This window comes from Bactrocera oleae, chromosome 4 (assembly GCF_042242935.1).
Source record: "Bactrocera oleae isolate idBacOlea1 chromosome 4, idBacOlea1, whole genome shotgun sequence".
In the NCBI taxonomy this organism is placed as follows: Eukaryota; Metazoa; Arthropoda; class Insecta; order Diptera; family Tephritidae; genus Bactrocera; species Bactrocera oleae.
In genome coordinates, this window is record NC_091538.1 from 8136595 (window position 1) to 8150909 (window position 14315).

The window sequence follows — 14315 nt, forward strand, 5'->3', positions numbered from 1 at the left end:
CAGCATTTCTCAAAAAGCTCAAAAATCCGTCATAACAATATATTTAGTCGGCGTCTTGCGACTTGCTTTTTTCCTACATGGTGCCTCTGATACATAACGCCGAGATGTATGCTACGGTCGCTTTTTGCTTTAGTATTTGATTTATTGTCGAGCACTAGGAAAAGTAACTTCATAACCCGTGCATTGGCAGTCACTGCTTGGATAGCGAGTTAACGGTCACTTACGCTGTCTAAAAATTAGTTTTTGGAAAATGTTTTATGCCGCTACAACAAGAATAGCAAAAGTTTAAGATAAAATGTACCCAAAAATATAATATTATATGAAAGCACCTCTGCTTTTTTTTAATATTTTATTATTATTTTTATTAAATTCACATCACGTCTGTATTTTATATATATTTATATGTGTATGTATTTCTGTATGTAAGTATTTGTGACATCAACTGCCACTTTCAGCAGCCTCAAACAATATTTAAAGTGAGCGCATGCTATGAATTTCAATCGTCCTTGAAAGTGAACTTGCTGAATTTCTCCTCAATATCGTTGACGCGACAACGCACTTCCGGTGTTGGATCTTTTTGGAAGTTCGGTAAATTCTCTTCGAAAGCGCTTTTTACCAGCGTTAGATTTTTTATGTCTTTGGCATCGGTTAAGCGTTTAATGAGCACTAACACAATGTTGAGAGATTCCTTCTTGAGGCCGGTGTGTGGCAGCGCTGTACGGAATAAAAAAAATAATAATAAATATTAATTATAATTTTAATATTTTAACTTTGCTACACGCACCTGATGCATAAATCACCGCCGACAGCACCTGATTGCAGATTTTCTCCACAATCATATCGCGCGCCTCACAATTGTCCACCTTCACCTTCTTCTCCTGATTGCCCGCCAGCGCAGGCGGTGCGCTATCGCTAGCGAACACGCACAAACGCTCCACAAACTTGCAAAGCGCACCCAATAAGCTTACCTGCACGGGTCGTGTGCTGCTGCGCAAGCACAACAAGCAACGCTCGACAAATTGCAGCTGATATTTGTATTGCGTTTCGACGCCATGCTTCGGCCATGACTTGCCCAAAGTCTCACAAACGGTCTCCTTTAGTTTATTGAAAATGGTTGCGCGTTTATTGCGCTCATCGGCGGTTAGCGTTTTCGCACCCACCACATCGCTTTCCTCTTTACGCAATTCCTTCTCCTCCAACAAATACCAGATCATATTGTAGACTTCCTCAAAACGATCCACCTCGAGCTCTTCCAGTATATCGCCCAGCGCCTGCAGCGCTAGCGTGCGATATTGCGGCTCCTCCTTGCGGCATTCACGCATTGCGGCGTCCACTATACGCGCCGTAATCTCATGATGACGATCGAGTCCCTTGCACAACGCGGCCAATGCATGCAGCAGACGTTCCTTACCCTTGAATGTGCGTCCTTGCAGCTCGCCGAGCAGCAAATTGATTAAACGCAGACGTTGCTCGGCATCTATGGTGCCGCTGAGACGCATAGCGATCGTATGTATAGCATTGCCGGCTTGTGTCTTGCGCAGCCAGCTAGCCTCATCCAGCGATTTCTCCAATTTCGGTATGATCACATGCAAATTCATGCGTATGCCGGCATCACCGGGACTAATCTCATTCCACAACTCCTTCCACAGCTCAATATTCGATTTGTTCTCATCGTTGGGTTCCTCGTGTTTGGCGAAAAACGCCAGCGGTAATACATCGTCGAGGTAGTCTTTCAGCAAATCATTGTGACGCTTATTAATTGCTTGTATAGCGAGTGGCACCGAACGATTTGCCGAATTCTCCATGTAGAGTTCATCGAGCTTGACGAACAGATTTTTAATTGACTTCTCCTGCGTGACCGAAAAATTAGTATAAAAAAAAAATAAATTAAAAAAATTTATTATAAATTTAAAAAATTTATTATAAATTTTAAGTATTTTTTTTGCAGCATAAATCACCTTAGCTATGCCCACCAAATGGCCCACGGCATTCGCGTAGTATTTGCGCACAGTGGCATTGTGATCTTTCAGGCCCACAAAGCAGGCAGCGAGATACTTGCCGACAAGCGGCGCCATGTCTTTGCCAACACGTATGCTTATCTGTATTTTTTGCATAGAATATATAGAAAATAATGGAAAATTATTAAATAATATAAATGTTAACAAATTTTAACCCACCAAGCAGACGAAATGCGCGCAAGCAATCTTCGTGCCTAATATAATATTCGTTTTGATCAACTCTAAAACGGCGGGGGTCATCTCCTCAAGTACCTTGTAGTCTATATAACGCATGCACTGAAAAAAAAACATCGAGAGAGAGCGATAAAAAAAATTTCTTATAGTACACCAAAACTCAAAGTCACCTTCGATATCGATTCCATGGTATGATGCGATTTGGCTGCCTCAGCGCGCACTGTGTCTACAGCTTCTTGCGCCTCATTATCTGCGCCCAGGCGTGTTGATAAATATGACAACTTAGAGTTTTCCACCTCACCGGTGGCCTTCAGTAGACACGGTATCAACATGGGCAAATGTGGCGCAATCAATGAACCCGAAGAGTCGATCATTTCCGAAATTGTACGAATACTGATTTTACGTATATCGGCGACTGTGTGTGTTACGCCAGTCTGCAGTAGTAGTGGTAAAATGGAAGAGGCGACTGCCAGACCGGATTTGCCGTGATCCGATGAAGCAGCTGAGACACAGAGCTGATGTAGGAAATAAAATAAATTAGAAAAGATTAATATGTATAAAAATACAAAATTAAAAACATTTTAAAGATTGAAACAATAAAATAATACAAAAATTACTCACAAGAAACTTGTTAAAAATTAAATTAAAAACCCGAAAAATTAATATTTAAAAAAATAAAAAATACAAAAAAATTTAATTTTAATTAAAAAAAAATTAAATTAAAATAAATAAAATTTAAATTTAAAATAAATAAAAATTTAATTTATTTACAATAATAAACAAATAAAATTACAAAAAAAAATATAAATTAAAAAAATTTAAAACAAATAAAATTACAAAAAACAATATAAATTAAAAAAAATTAAGAAAAAACAGAAAATAACAAAAAAAAATACAGAAAATAAAACAAAAAAATAAATTTAAAAAATACAGAAAAAACTTGTAAAAAATTAAAAAAAAAGGTAACAAAATTTCAAAAGAAATAAAAATGTAACAAAAAAAATAAATCAAATAAAATATAAAAAAAATTCGAATGACAAAAAAATTTAATTTAATTTGAAAAAACTTGTAACTCACCTTGCTCAGAAACATTACCGATCCTTGTGCTGCTAAGCGCGTACCTTCGTGTATGTCGTCCATGACGCGAAACAGTTGAGCCCACAGCTCTTGCAGTTCCGGCTCGGGTATTTCATCTTGAAAGTACAACGTGAAATTATTAAAAACAAAAAAAAAAGTTAACTTCGGTTGCACAGAAGCTATAATACCCTTTACAAATACAAAATCGATCGTCCAAACTTTCGCTCGTTTATGACCATCGTTTTGAGTTCTGTAACTTACCAACTTCCATAGGTGTGCTGACGGCGCTTTTGATCGCCTCATTTTCAGCCTTACTCTGCCTAATGGCATCCATTTTCTTTTCATCGCTGCGCAAGCGCAAACCATTCGGTCGTTTGAGCAAATCACGCACCGCCAAACAGCAAGCGATGCGCACACGCCACTCGGTGAACGTTAAATTGTCCAATATTTCTGTTAAAATTTCCCAATAATACTTTTCCACCGCCTCCTTCGGATCGCTTACGACCGAATCCCAAATGGAAATCATAGAGTTTTGTATTTTTGGCGTTGGATCGTATTTGTAGCGATATAGACGCGGTATGATCTTGCCAAGATAGGGTTGCATTTTGGCTTTCGAATCAGCGCTTATCGATTTCAAACCGAAAGCAGCACCAAGCTTACTGGTCCAAGCGGCATTGTGATTGGCTAATTGCATGAATTGATAGACCATTTCGGGTTGATTGAGATCGGAAGCGAGTGAGCAGAGTTCCTTGTAGGTGGTTATGTTGCCGCTGCGTGTTTAAAAAAAAATATTATATTAGTTCATTACATTCATTCTTTAGGGAAACATACACTTACCCAGTGGGCGTTTTGCCCAGCATGCCTTCGGCGAAGAGCTCCGTTTCCTCACTGACTTTATTTACTTGTCGCTTACCGCCGATCAGTTGATCCAAGAGCGAATTGGCCAAATCATTTTGACTGTTGGCATCCGAAAGTGAATAGACAAGTCCTAAGCCACGCGAGGCAACATCTTGTACGAATTCTACAAGCGAAAAAAAATGTGAATTACTAAGTTGGGTTTGCGATAATTTAAAAGCCTACCGCTGTCATCGGAAAGCAATTCGGTGAATGCAAATTGCAAGATTTCCTTATTTTTGAGCACAGCTGGTCGGTGGCTGCAGTTTTTAATCAAAGCCAGTAGCCAAACCGAAGAGGCCTAGATAAAATTATGCAAAAAAAAATAAATGTTATAAAAATATTTGTTAAAAATATTAAAAGAAAATCAAATAAAGGTGAAGATTAGGCTAAAAAAATGAAGGCTTCAACTTCTACAGATGACTTTGAACTCCCCACAGTTTTTTGAAACATAAAAATCTTCTGGGAGGTTTTCCGAAAACTACATTCAATATATTTTTTAAAAAGATGAAGATGAAGATTTTCACCACGAGTGGCGAAAGATGAAAATGTACATCACATACAGACTACTAAAATGCAAAAATATTTTGTATGGCGATCCAGCCACTACGAGTACAGTTTTTTACGCAACTACCAACATGGATATATTTACACCACGGTTAATGAATAATGTTTTTAATGTAAAATTATTAAGTGAAGAATAAAGGTTTTTCACCACGAGTGGTGAGTTAGATTTTTTATAGGTTTTCACCGTTTATGGTAAGTTACTATTTTATAATTTTTCACCACGTGGTGAGTTAGCCTTTTTATGTCGATTTACTCGTACTTCAAACTATCTTATCACAAAATACTGAAAAATTTAAGTCAGCAAATTTACCACCAGCCAAAGTATACTTAACTCACCTGTCTCGAATGCACATTCGGCTCTGGCACCAAACGCACCAGCGACATCATAAATTTCTCAAATATTTCATCATTACAATACGGATTACTCTTGTGATTGCTAGCAAAATCATCGCTAGCGTTTATATCATAACCGTTTAGAGTGGCTACCATAGCTTCCGATATGGCAATATTCAAAGCAACATCCTTTTGTGTTTTAATAATTGCCAAAAACTTATCCAAATTGCGTTGTGTAAAGAATTCACCATCACCAATGGCCAAGTAGCCGAGACAACGCGCAGCATCCTCACGTACGCGTGCGCGCACCGAAACATTGCGCAACAGCGTATAAATGTCATGATAAATTAGAAGCTTCGTTGAGGCTTTAGCGGCTGTTAAACGGTAAAATGTAACACCAAATTAATTAAGTAAGTTTTGACGCTAAGAGCGGTTATCTTAACTTACTCTCGTATTCAATATTATCGTCATCGTCGTTTTTATCGCCGGCTACCGGCACTAGTATTTCCACTTCGACATTTGGTATGACGGCCATTTTGCCGATCATCGAAATACATTTGACGGCAGCGGCAACTAACAGCCACTGTGATTCGTGCATCATTTTAACTGTAAAAAATTTAATGCAGTTATATTTTTGTTTCACAAATTCACCGATTGCATTTAATAAATATTTGCAAGCATTTTTCTACCTATAACTTTCACAGTATTGACGAAAACATCCCATTCATGCAGTTGCTTAGCTGATGTGCCCTTTAATAGCGCGATTTTGCGACTGAAGGCGTGACCCAAAACCAGCATCCAACCATGTTTGTTCTCTAGCGACTTTTGTGGCAGCTCTCTGAGGCATTCGCTGATCTAGAAGCAAAAATATTTAGTTTAAATATTAGTTTAAAATTATATATATTTTTTAAATTACTTGTGCATCAAACTCCTTGTCCTTGCAGCCGTAAGCCAAGAGTATACCATAGACCTGAGCCACATGAGCGCGCATTGTCTCCAAGACGTCCTTTAATGAATTCGACAGTGGTGTAAGCAGATGCATGTGCGGTTGGGTTAGCAGCTCGGGCGCCACATTTAGTAAATCGTAAAGGCAGAGCATATTCACCTCGGCTATGGAAACATATTTTAATGAATTAAAGATTTTAGAAAACATAAATGGAATTTTAGTAATTTTTAAGTGGTAACTTCTAGAAAGCCAAAATTGAATATAAGTAATTTTTAAGTGGTATATTATGCTGCTTTTTATATTCAGATCAGACCACTATAGCGTATAACTGTCATACGAACTGATTGTTAAAAATTTAGTTTTTCTTTGGAAAATTTTTTTATTTCACAAAATATCTGCACGAAATTTGGCAAAGATTATGGTTCAAGACAACGCTACAATATCCGAACAAGCTATTTAGATCGGATCACTGCAGCATATAGCTGCCATAGAAACTGACAGATAAAAATCAAGATAAAGATTTTCTTATACTATAAGAAATATCTTATGCTATAAGAAAGCTTCGGTGCAGCAGAAGTTAATGTGTTTTCTTTTTTTCACAAATTTTTAGAAATTCTTAGTAACTTTTCAACGCCTATTATTCTTTGTTTATATTTCCTCATGTTACTCACTTCGTTTAGCTTCCACATAACGCTTAACAAACAGCACATATTGATGCAGTTCATTTTGTTCGCTCTCTTCGTAGTTTTCGGCTATATAAGACTTCAATTTGGCTGCCGCCTTCTCATCGCCAGGTGCTGCGCGTGCGCCAGCCGAGTACCAGAGACAGATACGCAAGTAATCCAATATCTATAAGCAAGAACAACTTTTTTTATGATCTAAAACAAAACTTCGGCTTATTATTAACCTCCTCGTAGACAGTTTGACTGAAAGCCAATTTGACATTGCTAATTGTCTCACAACCATAATTCTTCAACAAACGTCTTTCGGCCATTTGGCTAACATGTTGCATGATACTTTTAAAGCTAGGCAACACAATCGGACGGCGTTCTGTGGACAATTGATTGAAATCATCTTTTGGTTGTTCCACATATTCCACGGAGTAGATTAAGTTGTAGTCCACATGATCTTTCTTCGAAACGCCATACAGATAAGTGGTAACGGTGTCGTGCAAATGATTGCTACAAATAAAAAATATATTTTTTAATAATAAAAATTAATATAAGCAAATGTTCGCATAAAAGTTGGCAGCATACCGTTCGCCTGCAATTAGCAATAATAAAAGACGCGCTGGCGCATAATATTCCGGATAGCAATTGGTGAGAAATACGCTTGTCGCATTCTGCACAATTTGCTGCTTCGATTCCACATTATCCGTTAGCATGGCCAATAACAAATGTTGTTGTCCACTTAGCTGTATATTCTCTTCGAGATTTTCCGACCGTTCGACAGCTTTTTCTGACTTCCAAGCAAATGCCGGCGCCATGGCGACCAAAGCATCACGTATAGACGATTGTAGATCAGCTGAGGCATTGGCTAAATGGTTGAAAAATGCGAGTACCACTTTTAAATCCTGATTTATCACCTCCGGACAGGTGCGTGCCAATTGTGCAAGCGCTGAGAGCGCAGCATTTTGCACATCATGCGCTTCGTTCGATTCGCGTCCACTTACTTTTATGAGTCCAGTAAGCAGTACCTTTGCCACTTTGGAAACAATAACAATTGGACCACTGAAAAATTAAAAAAAAATACTATATAATATTTTTTTAACCAAAACGATTTTATAAACACTAACTCTTTGATAAGATTCTCAGCGAATTGTAGCGCCAACACTTTGCATTTCTGATTTGTATTCTCGCCGAAGAGACCCTCGAATATGACTTGTATGCCTTTGGGCGTATTGATGCCCTTACCACGACATTTAATTAAGTATTGTAGTAGTTTTTGACGTACGCGTGCACAGCAAGGCGCTGTTTTGCGTTCAGCATCCTGGCTGTTGTTACCGCAGAAGAGCGTATAAAGTGGCGCGGTCATTTGTGGATCGGCAAAATCAATTGCTGTGCACACTTTGCTCAGCTCGGCTATGGCTGGTGTAGCTACGCTGAAACGTGTATCTGAGGATGCCAAAACCAAAAGGATAAACGATTCGACGTCCTTAAAAAGGCCAGCGCAAATTAGGCGCACTATGCCTTTCTTAATCTAGTGAGAGTTGAACGAAAAAAAAAATAATAAATGCATGTTATTTTGCATAATTTACTGCGTCAAACCTTCTCCAACTCTTCAGCCTTCCAATTACTAACTGCAGCGCGTTTAAACGAATAAAAACTCATGCCAGGTGGCAGTACATCTTGCTCTTGTGTAACGCCGTAGGGTAGCAGCAACACGTCTTGTAGCAATTGTAGAAAATTTTTACGTACTGTGGGCTTATCGTCCAACTTCAAAACTTCATTCACGCGCGCTGGATCATCTGGCAGCTTAATATCACCCAAAATTGGTAATACGAGCATGAAAAGTCTAAGAGAATGAAAATAAATTGTATTAAAATTTAATATATTATGAAAAATATATTTTATTTTACTGAATATGCGCTAATTATTGTCAATTTAAAATCCAGTGGGCACACCAAATCAGTTCTAATTCAACAAACACTTACTTATCACGATAATTCACCAGCTTTTCTTCGCAGACTAGCACTTTAGGCACCAGTGCGCTTTGTTGCTCAATACTGAGACGCGGAAAACCCATTGTTATGAAAATAATAGCAAAATTGAGCAAAAATGGTGAATTGCCTGCATTAGAGTACTGATCTAATAGCGCTTCAACTGGTATTTGCACCAAGGGACGTGAAGTGACGCGTCGCTTAATATGCGTCAGCACTTCAACGACCTACGTTAACATAAGTAAGTGTAAATAAGCCAGTTTTTTAGAGAAATTTTAAAGTTATGTTATAGACCTTTGTGCGCACTGCATCATGTGGTGAGGAGATCTTCAATATAACCGGCGTCAAAAAACGTACCACAATAGCCTCCAACTTTTCATCACTGTCGGCACAGCCCAAACGCAGTAGCACACGCTCCAATAATTCTTTAAAGAAATTATGTATCATGTATAAGTATTCATTTTAGATGTGTTTCAAACATTTGCTATTGATTATATATAATTTAATATTAATTAAAAGGCAATTTCTTACCAATTTCTTCAGCTGGTGTTGATGACATTTTTTTTGTTTTCTGCTTTCTGTTAACTATTCGCTGTCAACTAATTTTCAGTTTACCTTTTTGTTTTGTTGTGATATTGAACATATGCGAAATGCTGCTTCTTATTGCTTATTGGGACATTCCCGAAACTTCTTTTTGCTGCTAGCTCATTCACAATATATATTAGATTAGTAATATAAAAAAATATTGTAATAAAAATATTGCTGAATAATTAGATATATTAATTTGAATATGTAAATTTTTTGCTAATATAAGCATAACTTCCACTCTCAAAGACTTTTTTGTTAAAACTAAGATTATATATAAAATTGTTGTTATAAAAATATTGCTGAATAATTAGGTATATAGTAATTTGAATATGTAACTTTTTTGCTTATATAGGCATAACTTCCACTCTCAAAGACTTTTTTGTTAAAACTAAGATTCTAAAAAAATAACCTGTTTTCTAGAAGAAAAAAAAATTAACATTAGTTAGTAATTAGTTAACATTTTACACAGATTTTTCATGAAATCACAATTTTTGATCAAAACTGCAACTTCAAACCTCTTTTTCAACTACTGCAGAAACCATCACAAATGACTGATCAGCTGAGCTATCATACTACTTAGACTTGAATTAGTAATGCATTTCAACAAAACGGTATTTTTATACCTCTCATGAATAAATTTAATTATAAATCATTGTAATCAAAGTTCATTTTACGACCATATATAATTGCACCTGTCTGGCTTTAGACCTTAGCGGCGTCTTCATGGGCCGCCTTAAGTGTAGCGTGCAATGCGTATTCTCATATTGGAGTAAATTAAAAATAAAGTTTTATCGATATTACAACAACAATCAACCAGCATGGTCATACGCAACAGCAGACTTGCTACAAAAAATCAAAAACAACAACAAAAGCAAAAGTCGCCACTTCCCAGGTAAGACGCCAGGACGACCCCTTAAATGCTGTGCTCGCTTTAAAAATCGAAAATGCGGTTGTGTGGTTTTTGTTGTTTGTACATATACATATATATGTATATGTATACAAATGTGTTAGCGAACAAAAGGTCAACAGGATCCGTCAAGGAGAAGGTGTAAGTAATTAAACGAAAATGCAGTATGTGATTTTGGTATAAAAACGATTTATTTATAAGAATAAAATTAATTCAACTGAGTGCAACTAATATAGAAAATATTGAATTAACAGAAATGATTAATTGAAAAGAAATTAGTGATGAGGAGAGCGCAAAATGTATATATGTATGTATGTATCAAAATGGAACTAAATGAATTTTTATATTAATGCTGGTAAAAAATATGTACAAAATATTTGGTAATATTTAATCATAACATAAAAGTAATATAAACATTATAAAAATATAAGTAAAATATTATTTAAAAATTTCAAGATAAAAATCTAATAAATAAAACCAGTAGCGGCATATTTTTTCTTGGAGGGGCAGTTTTCCTTCCAACATATTTTTGATATTGATGTTATGTACTTCGTAAATTCTTCTTTATTTTAATTAAAACTCTGATTTCGGATTCGTGAACCCGGCACTTAATAAAACCACCATTTAAATATAAAAATTAAAGAAACAATATTTTTCGATTTACTTCACATAAAACTAGAATGAATAAAAAAAATTTTAATTTTAAAATTAATAAAACCCAATTTTTTATAACAATAATAATATGTTTTTATTATAGATATTATAAAAATATTATTTAACATATTTCTTATAAAAATTAATGAATATTTTAATATACAATATTGGAATAAAAGATTTTACATATTTTACAAAATTAATTTATGAAAAACAAATATAAATATAATATAAGCTTACTTAATTTAAGTAATAATGTAATAATATAAAAAAGATAATTTGATTATAAAATTTAAATAGATTATAATACATTCTGGCTTTTTTAGAGGTGAAGGGGTGGAAAATGCCTTCCGCATCATCATAGCTGTCGTCACTGCAACGATATGTGCCAACTGCAGGTCGCTAAAACAACCCCATCTATAAAAAACAAATATTAATATATTTTTAACTATAAATGTTATAAACGAATATTTTTTTATACATTTTGACATATTTAATAAGAAAATGGAAACAAAAAAACCAAAAAAATTAAAAAAAAATTAATAATAATTTATAAAACAAATATATAACATAATCTTAACTAATGTAAAAATATAATAAAAAGAATATTTTAATATTAAAAATTTAAAAAGATTATAATAATTAAATTTTTTTAAGTTAATATTAACATTTAAAGCTAAATTTTTTTTAATTAATTATTGTTTTAAATTAAAATTTTATTTAAAAAAAATTAAATTAAAAAAAAGGAAATTTTTTTCATTAAAAAAAATTAAAAATTGTGTTTTGAAGTAATTTCTTTTTCAAGGTAATATTTTTCTTAAGAAAAAGCCACATTTTATTTTATTTATATAAATAAAATTATGAAAATAAAATAATTCTATTTTAATCTAAATTTTTTTAACTTAAGTTTTCTCAGTGTAATATTTAAGTAAAAAGTAATTTAAAAAGGTTATAATTAATTATGATTAATTTAAATAATAATAAAATTTTATTATTTATATTTTTCAAATAAAATAATTATTTATTTATGCTTATTTTTATATTTATACTTTTATTTATTTATATAAAAAAAATTGATGTATTTAAATTTTACATACAGTTTTTGTTTGTTATTATTATATTTATTAAATTTTAAAACGTTTATTAAATTCATTTCAAATAATTTATTTTAAAACATATGTTAGATGTTTATTGCGATAAAATCGCAGAAAAATTAAAATAAACAGTACTTCATTAAAAAAAACTTAACAATATGATAAAAAGAATTGTGGCAAATATTTATTACAATCTTTTAAATATATTTTTTTCTTAATATTTAATAATTTTATAAACTTAACTTAATTTCACTTCATATAATTTGTTTTATATAACAGTAAATTAGGTTCGTAGTTAAAAATCGCAGAAAAATAAAAAATTAATACCTTATTAAAAAAAAAAGCTGGTACGTAATGTAATAAAAAAATAATAATACTAAATATTTATTAGAAATTCATTTTGTTTAATTTTTTTATATTTATTAATTTTAAAAACTTAAATTAAATTCACTTCTAATAATTTTGAATAAAAGTAGGTAAGTTTGGTTGCAACTAAAAATAATGCTAACCTCACTTTTTCATATACTCCATCCTATCATTAAATAAAATGTAGAATTGGACCTTGATGCGCTCATACCTACGAACTACTACAACATTAATAGATATGTACATACATATGTACATAATACATACCAATAACAATTAAAAAAGGACCGCTCACACTCAGCGGCGACGAAAAAGGAATGAAAAAGCAACACCAACACTACAGCAGCGACACTTAAGCATATACATACATATGCGTGTATATAACAAGCTACATATATACTTATATCTGCAGCTTTTCGTACGCAATGCAACGTTTTTCGTGTCAACACGCACACACACACACACACACACACACATTTCTGAGTTATCTTCATTTTGCGCGCTATCAGCGCCTTTTCCGACCCGTTTCAGGTTTTGCAGAACCGTTTGGCGCTCACCGGCGCCGACCTTTTTGCGCCAGTCAACATTTGTGCGCCTCGCCAACAATTGCTCGGGTCGAGTGTTAAACTCAACGAAGCGGCCCAGCTGCGTTTGAACTGCACGAAATGTGAGCAATCGCTCGCTCTCCCTCCTGCCGCCGACCAAGCGCCACTTGCGTGTTATCACACGGTGCGTACTTGTTGGCTGCTTGCTTTTATGCGTCATTTTTCGCATTCAATGGCTCTTGGTTCCCTTTCATTGTTGGCATTCTGTGTCGCAAAATTCGCCGCGCTGCGGCTCTCTCTCTGGCGCTGCCAGCAATTGGCCTTGTTGAGCTCGCTTCGCCGCCTAACCTAGCCCTGAGAATGTAGTCCAGTGGTTTTTCTATATGTTTGTAAGTATGTGCTTACAAGCCGCTTACTTGGTAGCGTAAAGGCGAAACGACCCGTTCCACGGCGATGTGGCGTGTACATACTAGGTTGTTATATGCATATATACATATGTATATTATATGTATACATATATGTATATGTATTAATTTTTTCGGTGTGCTCACATTTTGCTGTTCATGTTTTTTATTATCAGCATTGCAGGGCTTTCTACACTTGTACGATTCGGCCCACCTCTGCAGCAATCCTGCCTGCGGCAAAGGCAACCTGTCCGCTAACAACGCCAACAACATATACATGTATATGTATGCATGTGTGTATGCCTGTATATAGCTATAGCTGCTTGGGCTTGTGCATGTGTTAGTTATTTGTGTAGCTTATACTTTTCATACTTATACGTAGCCTTCATGGCCTTTAACGTTTGCCGCTCCCACTCTTGCTCCAGTGCCAGCTTCTGCTCTCTGCTTGCTGCTGCGGCAAAGTGTACTGCTGTGCGCTTACTTGTTGCTTTTTGTTACACTTTGTGGTTTTGCAACCATTATTATAGCTGCTCACTGGGGCTTTATGCGCACAAATAACTGTACATGCACATATACGAGTACATACAGGCATATGTATTATGTACACACATAAAAATGTAAATTTGTGTGTATTTTACAGCTTAGTCTTCCAAAAGTCGATCTGTTTCTATAAATGTATTCAAGGAAACATACAAGCATGAAAGCCACTCCTAATTCTAAGTATATTGTTGAAATGTTTTTAAAAGGATTTTTCATTCCATAAGAAATTGTAATAATATAAATAAAGTATTATGTAGTCAAAGCAAAAAGCGAAAAAAAACTGTATAACAATAACGGATTATTGTAAGCTGCATTTGCTTGCATTTGTTATGCAGAGTTTTGCGTGTTTTATGGCAATCAGTAGCCGCAGGTAGCGCATGCAATTGTGTCGTTGGGGCGTATGAGTAACATTTTGACATTTCATTATTTGCCAATGGGGAAATGTTGTATATGCAATGTAAATAAACTACAAAATATGTAAATAGTGCAAATTTTGTGGCGAATGCATTTAGAGTATAAACATGTGTTAATGAAAGTGTATAAATAAAG

The 14315-nt window shown here is 34.6% G+C and overlaps 1 protein-coding gene and 1 long non-coding RNA gene across 2 annotated transcripts; both read right to left on the bottom strand.

The window, feature by feature from the left end:
* Positions 1 to 334: 334 nt before the first annotated feature.
* LOC106614197 (proteasome-associated protein ECM29 homolog) lies at positions 335 to 9347 on the bottom strand. Its single transcript, XM_070109239.1, has 21 exons — positions 9200 to 9347; positions 8963 to 9093; positions 8663 to 8895; positions 8277 to 8523; positions 7805 to 8208; positions 7266 to 7739; positions 6917 to 7190; positions 6681 to 6858; positions 5980 to 6173; positions 5753 to 5918; positions 5511 to 5669; positions 5067 to 5437; positions 4350 to 4464; positions 4107 to 4290; positions 3531 to 4039; positions 3270 to 3385; positions 2363 to 2707; positions 2178 to 2294; positions 1959 to 2099; positions 785 to 1850; positions 335 to 714 (listed from the first exon to the last, which is right to left on the bottom strand). The coding sequence occupies exons 1-21, from the start codon at positions 9225 to 9227 to the stop codon at positions 497 to 499; spliced, it is 5670 nt and encodes a 1889-aa protein (XP_069965340.1). The 5' UTR covers positions 9228 to 9347; the 3' UTR covers positions 335 to 496.
* A 1603-nt stretch (positions 9348 to 10950) lies between these two features.
* On the bottom strand, positions 10951 to 13941 carry LOC138857086 (uncharacterized). The gene is made up of 2 exons (XR_011396043.1): positions 12545 to 13941; positions 10951 to 11234 (listed from the first exon to the last, which is right to left on the bottom strand). It is a non-coding gene; the product is annotated as an uncharacterized lncRNA (long non-coding RNA).
* Positions 13942 to 14315: the final 374 nt, after the last annotated feature.